This window comes from Vidua chalybeata, chromosome 5 (assembly GCF_026979565.1).
Source record: "Vidua chalybeata isolate OUT-0048 chromosome 5, bVidCha1 merged haplotype, whole genome shotgun sequence".
NCBI classification, from domain to species: Eukaryota; Metazoa; Chordata; class Aves; order Passeriformes; family Viduidae; genus Vidua; species Vidua chalybeata.
In genome coordinates this window covers 17,801,068-17,814,378 of record NC_071534.1, presented here as the reverse complement: position 1 = coordinate 17,814,378, position 13,311 = coordinate 17,801,068, and the positions used below count along the sequence as shown (strand labels likewise).

Genomic DNA, 13,311 nt, shown 5'->3' with positions numbered 1-13,311 from the left:
GGATCCTCCTGCTCTGCTTTGGACTGGCTTCTCTGTCTGTAGCACTCTCATGCTTTTGGGCTGTTTGTGTTGGTTGTGGTAGAGTCAGAGCTGTACCCTGTTTCATTACAAACCGGTGGTCACTGCTGTCCTGGACCTCATGGAACCTATTGTGTGGCTTCCTCTGGGCTGGACACCCCACAGCAGCAGGCCCAGGGTCCCACCAGAAAGCAGGGCTCTCCTTATCGTCAGTTATATTTGTCTCCAGAGAGCTTGTTTTCAGCTTCAAAGGCTATTACTTTACTTCCATGACCTATGAGCCTCTTGCCCTTGAATAGGAATGCAGGAGAAAACACGTTCTCCTTGTATAATAATATTACATAATAAGCTTAGGTGGCATGGCATGGCAGTTTATTTTCTCCTCTCTTTAAGGTGAGCACTGAGATCTACATTAGAGGTAGCAGCTGTAGTGGCAGCCAGCTCGTACCAGTGGCAGTCACATCTCCACTGCTCAAAAGTCTCCAAGACAGAGAGAGAATATCCTCATTGACCATCAGCTGCTTCCTCACTATATCCTTGGTTTCTTATGGTCCAACCACACGTCTTATTGATCCTTGTGGTCCTTTCACTGGAACTGCTGGCACAGCAGCTGCAGCTTCCATTTCTGTGTCAGATGGTACAGCTGCAGGTAGACTGGTGTTTATGAGCTTTTACTAGAGCTGCTGCTGCATCACAAGAATCCACTGCACCAACAACATGGCTAGCATTGCTGGTTTTCTGTTTAATGAAGATTTCTGAATTTGAGTGTGCTTTTTAAAACATTTTGCTTTTTTCTTACAGCTTTACTAAGTTGCTCTCTGTCAGACCCAGAATCAAAGAAATAAACCACCTGCTTTCTTTCCAAAATGAAACACCAATGCCTTTCAAACCATTTAGAAAACTGATTCCTCCCCCTCATATTTTTGCTATTGTTGTTCTTTTAAGTAAAAATACTGTTTCCTGAAGAATATACCTCTAGCTTTCTTTCCTCAGGCACATGTATTTAAGAGCTGTTATCAGCGTCTCTGCCACAGCCTTGAGAAGTCTGAAGTACACTTTTCAGTGAAGTAAACTGTTTGGAAGGACTGTAGGCAGGTAGAGAAATGCCAAATTCACTCTAGGAAGGCTGTGTGCATTAGCTTCAAATAATTAGGATCTCCTTTGACACAGCAGTAATATTCATTTGTCACAATTTCAAAGCAGAGGAACTGTAATAACGAACTTCATCCCATACATTTTTATTTGCTCCCTGTGAATTGCTCAAGCATCACTTACTGGAGAATTCGAGCCCAAGAGACACTGAACTCCTCTCCAGAGCTTTAAGAAATGCTTTGAACAAATCTGACCAAAAGTGCAAGGTTTCAATGGCAGTAGGAAGTTTTAAAAATGGTAACAATTTTTATGCAAAAAGTAGTTACTGTTCCTGTAACTGAAAGCGCTTTTTACCCCTAGAAGTGGATTTAAGTGCATCTTTTGCTCACTTGCTGAGATGAGGAGTGGTCTTCCAATACAAAATAAATGGCATGACTGTGTATGTCAGAGGTAGCTGATGAAAACAAAATGTTGGCTTTTATCTCATGTAAGCTAGAAATCAGGGCAAGTCTTCATATGAAAGAAGTCAAGGGATTTACAGGAAGGGATGTGTCACGGTAGTGCGAGTTCTTCAACCGAAGGTGGGGGTGTTATCATCCCTGCTGTTCAGAAGAATTTTCTCAATGAGAAATTTAAAGCTGACATTAAGTTCTGAATGACTGGTGATTTTTATGGCTTACAGAACATTGTAACATTCTTTAAGCTAATACATAGGATAAGACTGTTGACTTAGAGGAACCTCAGAGAGAATTCAAAGCCTCAAGAGCTCCATTTAGATGGAGTTCCAAGTTAGGAAGAAAAAGCAGAGAGGGAAAAAGGAAAGAAGAATTGCATTCTTGCCAAGGAAGAGCATACTGCTTGGAATTATTGTGGGAACATCTTTTGAGCCTGGAGAGAAGATGAAATATTAAGATATTAAACATCAGCTCTAAAGTAGGTGCACTTACCAAGCAGAATATGGGTCATTTGTTCCTTTGGGTAACAGTAGCAAAATCAACTGTAACTAACAAGATAAGAACACTTTTCTAGTTACATCTTATTTTTTACTTAATCGTTAATAATTGTTTCTGCTTCTAGTGTTAAGACGTCTTGCTGGAGCAAGCATGCAACTTTTGTCCTTAAGCTTCCCTAGTGTTAAGGGTGAACTCAGTAGAGTTTGACAAATAAGCTGTAAACTTCTATAGTAGTAATGATTCTAGGTGATTGATTCCTCAAATTGCACCAAAGGGGGTTTCAATTGGATATTAGGAAAAATTTCTTTATCAAAAAGGTTGTCAAGCAATGGAAGAGGCCACCCAGGGAAGTGGTTGACTCACACTCCCAGGGGATATTTAAGGGCTGTGTAGATATGGGATTTAGGGACATGGCTTAGTGGTGGCTAAGAAATGGTTGGGTTCAATGAACTTAAAGTTGTGTTTTTCAACCTGAATGATTCAATGGTTCTTTAAAATAACCTTGTAATTGAAATACTGGAGTTTTTTGTTTGTTTGTTTGGGGTTTTTTTTGTAGATAGGAGACATACCAAGAAAATTCATCAGAAGTAAACACAGAAGGGATTTTGTAGAGGAGCACCCAGTTACATGCGTGGGCACACACATACACACACTTTTTTCCTTAGAAATACAAGTATATAGAAAGGGAGCAGACTTCAGTGAACTGGCAAAGAAACTTAAACTGAGAAGCATCTGCCTGTTACGTGTTGATTGTGACAATCACTTAAACCGTACCTAAGCAGAATTTAAAACTGAAGAGGAGCTGTCTTTGAAAATAATAGACTTCCTTAATGGTAGCTCTTTTATGATTCACACCTGCTCATTTGAAAGTGTAAAAACACCTAGATGTTTACAGAGATTGAGAGGGATTATGTGCTCTGGGGAGTTGTCCCTCACTTTTTTCCTCATTTGCACCATTTCTTTAAAGATACTTGTGGCATGGGATGCTTATCTCCGATGAAAAGCCTGTTCCATCAGGCCAGCACCCCTGGAGGCAGCCGAAGGCTGTCTGAAACTTTGGAGTCCGGTTATTGTCTTATCTCTGCATTGTTGTCTCCCGGTTTTATTCTCCCAATAGCAATGAAAGCCACACAAGAATATGAGTCATGATTTCCTGTAGCTCTGCCACCCATCTGTAACACTAGTAAGAAGGACTAGCTAGGTAGGGAGTTCTCAGTTTGAATTGCAATTTCTACACTTAAAGCAGTAGTAATGCTGTTTAATGAGGTAAAAGGGTCTGGAAGTAATTCTCAGAAGTACAAAAGGTAATGTGCCACAGATTTGCCCTCTCAGGGTTTCCCTTGTGGGTGCTGACCTAGGAGAATACAAACACTCGGTCTCCTTGAGAGTGGACACTGGCAGACTCCTGGCTAGAGGAGCCTTGGTCACTTGCCACGATGCTATTTGCTAGTTTTTATTGAAATATAAATATTGTGATAATTATAGGAAACCTATTTTTATTAAATACTGTAATATATTTAAAATTATTATAGTTACTGTTCAGGCAACACCTGTTACCTGTCTCCTCCCAAAAAGGAGATTTTCATGTAATACATAGATGTAGATGGCAAAGCAACCTTCTAAAAGTTATTAAGACATACAACATAATATTTGCTGTGACCTTGAAGAAATATTTTTCTTTTTTGTTCCTCCTTTCACTTTCAGGCTGGTTTTACCAAAACTCCAATTTCCTAACCAAGTTTTTTAATGCCTCTCAGCACTTTGGAAACTGCTTTAACTGATGTAAGTTCCACACCTAGGTACGCACACATTATCACAGACAGCTGAGAGTGATTGCATAAACAAATTACCACATTTTTAACATTCATACAAGCTTATGATCAGAATAGTCAGAAACATACTTTGCATGTGCAGTTCAGCATTTTCATACTTCCATGATTTTATTTCCAAGCCAAACTGCCTTCAAAAAAGCAAAGCACATATTTATCACTGAGCATTAACTACATACTGAACTTGCAGATTCAACACAAAGTTGGTTTTGATTTGCCACAGCATTAAAAATAACATCTGAAAAATTACATATGAAAAATGATTTTTCATACATGAGTAATTTAAATAGACAAATGAAGTTCTTTATAACAATTTTCTTTCCACCTCAAGTTGCATTTTCAGAAGACATGACATGAAGTTTTTTGAACATATGAAAACAAGCAGCAATAGAAGTAATGATTTTAAGAATAGAGTGGATACTGCATACCCAAAATGCTTGTGAAGGCAAGCTACATTTTCTGTATAAAAGTTCTATTTCAGATGTCATTTTTCTGACCTTAAAAGAATTACCCCTGACATTGGTAAGTAATAGTACAGTACTCTTATCTGAACACTTCCTCACGGTTTTAAGAGACTGAGTTATTCTTAGTCTCATGCTGCTTTCTAGTCTTCCACAGGACTTAGTGTTTTACAAATCTGAAAACATCTTGCCTCGAATGCCTGTGAAGTTGGAGTGAGGCAAGTCATGCTCAGAGGTGGTGCAAGAGGAGGAAGTGAGAAGTGGAAAACAGCAGTACTTTGGCAGTAGTCTGGTAGTCCTGTAAGGCCCATCACATTAATGGGGAGACAGGAAGGGAAAACACTCAATAGGGAATGAGAATGTGCAGAATGAAAAATGGACACAGTGATAAAACCTGCCTGAGAACTGGCTAAACTGAGCGTGGAGTCTTGTAAAGCTTGCCTCAGAAATTACTTTGCTGTGAACAGAAAATAGCTCTTCTGCCTTTAAATGGTGGGGAAAACCACCACAATTTTATATAGACAGCTTCTCAGTTTGTTCAGTAATGACTAAGTTCAGCACATGTGGCATCATGAATAAATCAGACAAAAGTAAGACTGAACTGGTAGAATGAAAACAATAAGGATAATCATCAGTATGGGAAATATACCAGGCAGTTTATGACTTGGTTTATCAGGTTTTGTAATTTAATTTTTGTAACATATTCTTAGAGACAGCTTTCATACACAGATTCATGAGACACAATGACATCATGTGATATGAGTTAATTCACCAGCTCTGCAAAACAGGATACTGAGTTTTGTCACATAATGGCTCCCCATATAATGGCCTCACCCATTAATGTAAGTCAAGAAAACGAGTACAAGTAGCTTTAGAGTAGACATGCATAATGATCCCATCATGCTTAAGAAGGACAAAATCATCAAAGAAAATTGTAGCTGTTACAATGAGCAATGCAGCTGTTGGAATTGGAGCATGGGTCTTTACTGCATGATGTAAACGATGTCAACATTATTACATGTGTTCTTAAAATGTTACCTTTTAAAATTCTGCACTGTTGTGTGTGTTTTTTTTCACAGAACTGACCATATAGAAGTTGCTTATAGTGATCAAGGTGGAGTCTAAGGCTCATTACTCATCTCCAATTAAGGACCAGCTTAAAGTGTGGTTTAAGGACTGCAAAAAACTCAATGCAATTCCTAGGTTCATGGAACAACATACATAGTATTCCACTTTTTAGTTTGATTCAGCTGCATGTGAGAATCACTACCAACTATGAGACAGCATATTTCCTGTTCAAACAACTGAAGACTCATGTACTTGAAGGTCTATCATAAAAACATATTAAAGACCATTATTTATTTTACTGCATTATTTTAAATTCTTCTAAAGAATTACTAAAAATAATACAATGTGAAACAACTAAGCACAATTCAAGCATGTAAGCATTAATTGAAACAGAAGTTCTCTTTTTATTTGAAGAATACACTGTGTCCCTGTGTCTTCTCAAAAGTCACAGCTCTTACTAAATATAGACATTACTTTTATTTTTAAATCTATAAATAGATGCTAATGTAATTCATCAATTAAGCAATTGATGATGAAAATTGATGAAAATAAGACCTATAAGGAATTTAGGAGCTGTCCCTTGCCCAGAGATGTGAAATGCCTGCTTTATTTGTTCCAAATGAAAGCTTAAACTCTATAAAGTCAAAGGTAACCTTTTAGTGTGTGGCTAAATGTGATTGCAAGACCAAAAAAAGAGTTGTTACAAATTATGCAAAAGGACTTATCTCTATCAGCATCTTCAGCATCTCTGGGATGCTGAAAGGCTCATTTAATAAAAAATGAATGGGAAGTATCTCCTATGACATGGATCTTTTATAAGTTTAGCTGAATATAACAGTGCTGCATTTCCTGCAAGTGCAATGCATATATTTCTGATGTCATATACCTAATTTAAAAGAATAGCATAATACCATATCTGAAAGGTACATGTTAAATAAATAGAGAATGATAAATGATGAAAAGCAGCCATCAGTCATCAATAACAATGTCTTGGGGATCCTGGAAGTATGGAGGATCCAAAAAAGCCCTTGATGACCCAGATATAGCTGTAAAACTGTGCTAATAAATAGCTACAGAGAAACAAACTAGTAATTAGTCGGGATAAGTAGTCATGCAGAGTGATCTGCATAAGCTGGAAAATGGAGCCCATTTGAACAAAATATATTTTTGTAGAACAAAAGGTACTCTGTCTCTTCCAAAGGATAGACTGTATTCTGGAAAATACCAATTCTGGAAAAATCTTAGATATCATGTCCCAGCCAAGAACCAGTTTAATGCAAGGTTCCCCCATGATAATATGGCAAAAAGGGTGAATGCAGTCTTTGAGTACCAATGCAGAAGAATAGCAAGCAGCACTATGGAGAAGCATATTCCAGTGTTACATACAGAGATAAATTATGCCCAGTGCGAAGCAGCCATGTTTTCAAAAAAAAAATCTGTTGGCAAACCAACCACCAGTGTTCCAGCCAGCAAAACACCTTTACAGGGGAAGCTGTCTCTCATACAAACAAGAACTGACTTGCTGCACTCTAACAGATGAAAAAAAACCTCCAAAGAAAACCACAAAAAAACAAACCAAACCAAAGAATGCTGGGCTTTAATGGTTAACAGCAATGATGAACATTGGAAGAACTGGATATTAGAAAACAAGGCTAAACAAGTTGAATTTAGAATCAAGGTACAATTTCTAAAAAAGCAAATATTATTTGACCATTTGAATAAATTTTAAAATAAAATGATGGATTTTTCATTTTCCATCTTCAAATTAACACTCTTAAGTTTTTCTGGCAAATATTGTATGGTGAGTCAAGTTAGTTATTGGATTCAACACTGGTGAAATCTACCATCTTGCACTACATAGTGTCAGGCCACCTTATCTATCAGTTGATTAATGACTTGATTTTAATATTACTGGTAACACTTTCATGCAATTGTTTACTCATTCAATCACCATGTCATAGACTGAAAGGGAAGAGGGAAATTTGGAAATGAAACTTCAAAAAGAGTGAGTGGAAGTTACTTCTGGAGATAATACAGAGGAAAAATGGTCAAAGAGTAAACCAGTGGGCAAAATCTAGATGTTTTCTTCAGTGTATGTGTAGCTCCCATATAGTGAAGCTACAGGTAGCAACAGCCATATAGGTAATTGTTTACTTTGTGTCTGACTACCTAATAGCCAAGTTCCTCATTCACGCTCAGACAGCTTTCTTATGAAGATCTATGAGCCAGCTTCCAGCTGAGGGAACCACATAAACCTAAATGCCTGCTACAGTCCAGAGCTATAATGTGACATGACTTTTCTTTCACAGTGAACTTGTCACCTCAAGTTTAATTCACTTCGATGTTACTGTAATAGCTGTTGTTCAGGTATTAACAAGTTTAATTCAAGGTTGACTTTCTTATCCATCAGGAATGGGTCAGCACTCAACTGAAAGCAGTTACACACTGTTTGGGGTTTGGCTTTCTCTACTAGTCACTATTAATGCTATGATTGCTAGCACAGTAGCTTCTGTGCATTATCTGTAGCTTATTTTTCCAGAATCAGATGCTTATTCAGAGTATAAGAAATAACTCTAATTTCCATATTCTTCCTTGAAATTATAATGATGCAGCAATTTCTTTCTGCTTTAGTCTTCCTTTCATTACATTATCTGAAATGACACTGTTTCAATTTTATATTCACTAACTCCTGACCCAATAAATTTATCCATTTCCCTGACTCTGCACATGCATTCTTCACTGCCTGCTTGCTCAGTAGGTCATCTGCCTTCACTCCCAGCCATCCTATTGGAGTACCTTGACTCCTTAAATTTCCACAGTTGAGGGAAATATGGAAATGGACAGGCATAAAATTTTATTTATTCTTTACTACCTTTCATTTCTGTATCAGCTAAGGCAACTTCTCATCTCTGTTCTTTGAATATGACCTCAGATTAAACAATGGAACACACATTCTAGATGAATTTCAAAGGTAAAATAAACACCAGTATTTCAGTACTCTTCTCGTTCTGCATTTTAATAGTACCTACATATCTGTTCTATTACCAAGACCTAAATGCTAAGACAGTATATAAAATGCCTTATTTCATTACTGCTCGAGGCAAAGCCCTGCAGTCCCGTTTTATCTTAAATGATAAAAGCTTTATTGCCAGTCAATAAAATGCACTGTGCTAAACCCCATGTTATTTAGCATATAAAATATGATATTATGCTACAGTAAATAAAGGTGAGATTAAAAAAAAACCTTCTTCCCTTCTGCATTAAAACTTCTTGTCACAGACAAGAGAAGTTAAAATTGGCCCCCAAGCCCTCATGCTGCAAAGCCATAACACTTATTTCAGAAGATTCAACCAACATGTAAAATGGTCTGTAATGGATTTGGATGCTCTTCAGCTCTCCTGCAGGTTAAGCTTCAATAAAGGGAGTAATTAGATGCATTTAACATCTGCTACAAAGCCACCAACATGATTTTTTGAAGCTTTGTACCAAGATTCATAATTGTATTCCCAATCTGTTTCCAAGTTAATTAAACTGAGATGGAAAAGAAAAATGCTGTTCATGAGTGAAGTGTTTTGTAACTACTTTCAGTGAAAATACTGTTCCTTTCACACCTGTTTTGAATGAGTGTAACATTGCCCCTGCTGGGCTTATTGTTGCTAGTGTGATGGATCAGTTTCTAGATTTAAGTGCAAGTAACCACAACTATCAATGTACTTCTAGACACCTGAACAATGATACCCACATTTTTTGCTTAAAGCAGTAAAACCAGACACATTATATGGCAGAAAGGTGTGCATGTTCCACATACACCCAGCTGCCTTAGTTTCAGCAAACTACTATAAGACTAGGACCAAGGCCATTGGCTTGCCTTTGACTGATTAATGAACATGCACTTAACAATCAGCCACAAACCTGCCCTCTTCCACAGCAAAATCAATATACTATTTCAACTTCTGCAGTATGAAGCAACACAAACCAATCAGACATTCAACTGTATATTCATATAAGAGCTTTAATCAATGCACAGACAGTAGAGAATATGGTATTTTGAATTCCCCTCAAAAGATAAAAAAATACTTCTTAAGTATTTTACAAATTTATAAAATGTAGTTTTCTTTTACAAATAATATACAAATGTTTTTTACTATCAAATGTATAAGACATTTGTATGTTACAACTGCTGCCTTCTCCTAGTATTTTGTATTCCCTGAACCGTTCTCCTTAAAAAAACAGGACAGTATAATAAATCCAAAAGTATAATGAATCTATTGCTCACGACAGTGGTAAATGCTGAAGAAAATAATTCAAAAGATCTTTTTATCCATCAGATTGCTGAAGTTCTCATGTGAACTATATTAACATGAATAAATGTTCTGAGTGTTAAATTTCAAAGTGAGCTTGAACAATACCATCAGTCAAATAAGTCTCCATCCACTGAAAAAGATGGTAAGAGAGAAAACAATCCTTACAGACAAAAAAAACCCAAATTAAGGTATTGGTAATTGAAATTCATCCAGAAAAGTATACTCCTCAGAATATGGTTTGCATTTTACCCCAGACAGGTAATCTCTGAAAGTCCTAAAGAAGAGAGACTTTTCACAAGGGCATGTAGTGACAGTACAAGAGGGAATGGTTTCAAACAGAGATTATGTTTAGCTTAGGTATCAGGAAGAAATTCTTTACTATGAGGGTGGTGAGGCACTGGAACAAGTTACCCAGAGCAGTTGTAGATGGCCCAGCCCTTGAACTGTTCAAGGCCAGGTTGGATAAAGCATTGAGGAACCTGAGCAGCTCTGAGTAAAAAAAAAAAAAAACTGTCTGAAAGCTGTACCTGCCCATGGCAGGTTGGAACTAGGTGATCTTTAATGTCCCTTCCAACCCAAGCCATTTTATGATCATATGATTCTATGTTAAGCCTTTTGTATTATCTGATACCCTAGTAGTGCTTAGCGATATCACTGTCACCATCTCTATTTGCCACATTCTATCACTTGCTGAAGTAGGTTTGTCTGAGTCATGTAACAAATTATTCTTCTCCAGAGGCTGAAAGGCTTGCTGGAAAACAAACTCCACCATGCAGTTCAGTAAGTTTTGTGGAGGAATCTGGGGAACAATTTGAGGGGCACCTTGATTTTGTAGACAGTTGAAACTACTATTAAAAAAATCTTTGAGGAATAGAGTGGTGCAACAGAAAAAGTACCAATAAAGTTTTACTTTAAAAAAGAAACAAAAAAAAAAAAACCCAAAAAAACAATTCGCTGTATGTTTTGAATCTCACTGGAGGACATTCTTCCTCAGCTGGGTCAACCTGCTTGAATGTCTAAAGTCCTGCAAGGAAGGAGATACCCAGAATGCACAGGAGAAACTAAGACCCTTGTCTTGCAGCCAGACATACTGTAGCAACTGACCTGGTTCATTCTGTGACATTGACTCAAACAGGGACTCTGTTCTCCTTGGCCCACTTTTTCATGACGCGAACAATGTACTCTACTTGAGAATTACCAGTGCTCTTCAGAAGGTGCAGTACTTCCCGCAGAGTCTCTCTACAAAGGTGAAAAGCAAAGATTTAAGTGAGTGTTAGACCCAATTGATACAATAAACTGCTCACATCAAACTATTTCACAAAACATGGGTCCTCTGATACAGAGAGGTCCATTCATCTGCAGTGCTGGAATAGATTAAAATGCACACTAGATGCGATCCCAGAGACAAAAAAGCAACCAATGAAAATATCTTGTACACAATTGTAAAGAAATGTTAAGTTAAAAAATAAAATCACCAAAATGTAATTAGTTTAGTGTGTGAATATGTGAGAATTTGTATATATACCCTCACTCTTTGAAAATTGTTCCCCAGAACAAACCAAACTTTAAAAAAAATCTTTAGTGTTATTTGCTAGTCTTTAGTAGGCAACATCTAGCTTAATGCTGCCAAAGCACTTTACACATAATGAAATACACATAAACACAAATAACAAGGAAATCAACACTCCTAATAGAATAAACCTATTATTATTAAACATATATAAATCCTGCTGCAGTTTGCCAGTTAGTTTACAGTAAGAACTTAATTTCATATTTTGAAAAACAGGCAAGTTATGTGTATTTTACTGCATCTGCTGCAGTGATTGCTAAAAGGACACTTGAAAGGTATAGTAGTTAATGAGATTATTCCAGAAGAGAAGTGAATAGAAGGAAGGTGTAGAAGCCAAGATACACACCTACCCGTCATCTAGGAAACAGCAACTTTGGCCAGAAGACAATGGCCATCTGGCATCACAGCAGTATATTCACAAGGGAGCAGTTCTTAAATACAGCTTCACTACTCTCTCTCATTCCCCCATCCAGTGAAATGGGCCAAAACCAAAATTATCAGTAACACAGATGATTTCCTTTAAACTTTCATCAAGTACGTATATTTGTGTGACACGGTCAATGTCTTCAGAAGGCAAATTTTAATGAAAGCACAGTCTCATCTACTCTTTGTTTAGAAAAATCATGTCTTTCCTACAGTGTTGAGTAAATGTTTCCTTAGTTGTGTTCTATGCATTTTAAAATGTCATGTGGTAGTTTTCCATTCTTACACCATCAACATGAAATGATGTTGTTTTCCCCCAGTTCATGAGCATACTACTACACTTATAACCTAGCTTTTCCTAGTGATGATGACTAAAGTATTTTGGTATTTTAAAGTCCACAGCACTTGCTCATAAATTATTCTCTACCATATATTCTATAATTGTTGGTGTGGAAGATACACTTCCAGCTGAAAACTGCATATAGAGCTTCTGGATGGAGTGTCTATTCTCTGAAAGGCCAATAAAAGATTGGAAGATGATATGTAGTTCTAAGGCTGAGATTATGATTCTGGCTTACAGCTAGCTGAAAATAGGAAAAGAGCAAAATAAATTCAGATACAACACAGAATACTCACTTTGCTTCTCGGCCAGCTAAGATCATTTGAAATACACCCACACAAGCACCTCTCTTGCCTTCCCAGTATTCAGGATTATTGTCCAGTCTCTCCAGAACATCAAAGGCTTTGGCTGAATAGTAAAACTGACGCATCTGCACAGAAAGGGAAACATTATTCCTGACCACCTTTCAGAAGGGGATTAAAAACACTGAGCCCAGTTTTCTGAAATCAGCAGTAAGCTGTAGAAGCAACGTGCATTTTCCCTGTTTTTCTGCAGGCAGCAATTGACACAGAACAGGGACACTGCAGTTAGAGAAATGGGAGACAGGTGGTATTACAACATCTTTTTTTGAGGTGCCCTTATCTAGTGTCATACCAACTATACCAAAACCCTTGACAGAATATCAACCACCAACTAGTCCGGAGATTTGAAGATGAAACCACATTTCCTCATGTAGACATGGCCACGTATTTGTTTATCTTCTGGGTTTAACTTAATCTTTTTTCTTCGCTGTTACAATACAGTACAAAAGAAGATTCAGTGATTCTATAATCCAGAATTTTCCTTAGCATAGGAAAATCCAGTGTGTACCCTATATTTTCTGCCTTAGGTTCTCTACTTGTAACTGGGAACCAGGAGCAAGTTGCTTGGCAACAGTCAATGCAAAAGGAGTGACCATATTAACTGTGACTTTTGAAGTCAGCATAGCACATCTCATGTGGGCTGTATGAGTGCTCTCCACTTGAGCAAGCCTGAAGGGCAATGTTGTTTGTGACTAGTAGCTTCCCATGAGAGATCACAGAAGGTAGACTGAGCATAAATTCCTGTCCTTTGGTAGCTGGAAGCCTGCAGAGAAAAAAGTGCAGGCTGTGGGAGCTACATTTGGAAACCTTAGTCAGAGAGACACTGGTACTACAGGATGAGTAATAATTCTCTTTTCTTCACATAAATGTTGACTTTAACCGCTGGTGACT

The 13,311-nt window shown here is 37.4% G+C and overlaps 1 protein-coding gene across 4 annotated transcripts in view; it reads right to left on the bottom strand.

Annotated features, from left to right (window-relative positions):
• Window positions 1-9,413: 9,413 nt before the first annotated feature.
• IFT56 (intraflagellar transport 56) overlaps window positions 9,414-13,311 on the bottom strand; it is a 46,982-nt gene continuing 43,084 nt past the window's right edge. For 3 of the 4 annotated variants that reach the window (XM_053943941.1, XM_053943945.1, XM_053943943.1), the window contains 2 exons: window positions 12,355-12,488; window positions 9,414-10,964 (listed from right to left, as the gene is read on the bottom strand). In XM_053943941.1, the coding sequence (XP_053799916.1) occupies window positions 10,853-10,964; window positions 12,355-12,488 (246 nt within the window). In that variant the 3' untranslated portion in view covers window positions 9,414-10,852. The remainder of the gene's footprint in view (window positions 10,965-12,354; window positions 12,489-13,311) is intronic. The other variant, XM_053943942.1, reaches the window with a different exon arrangement.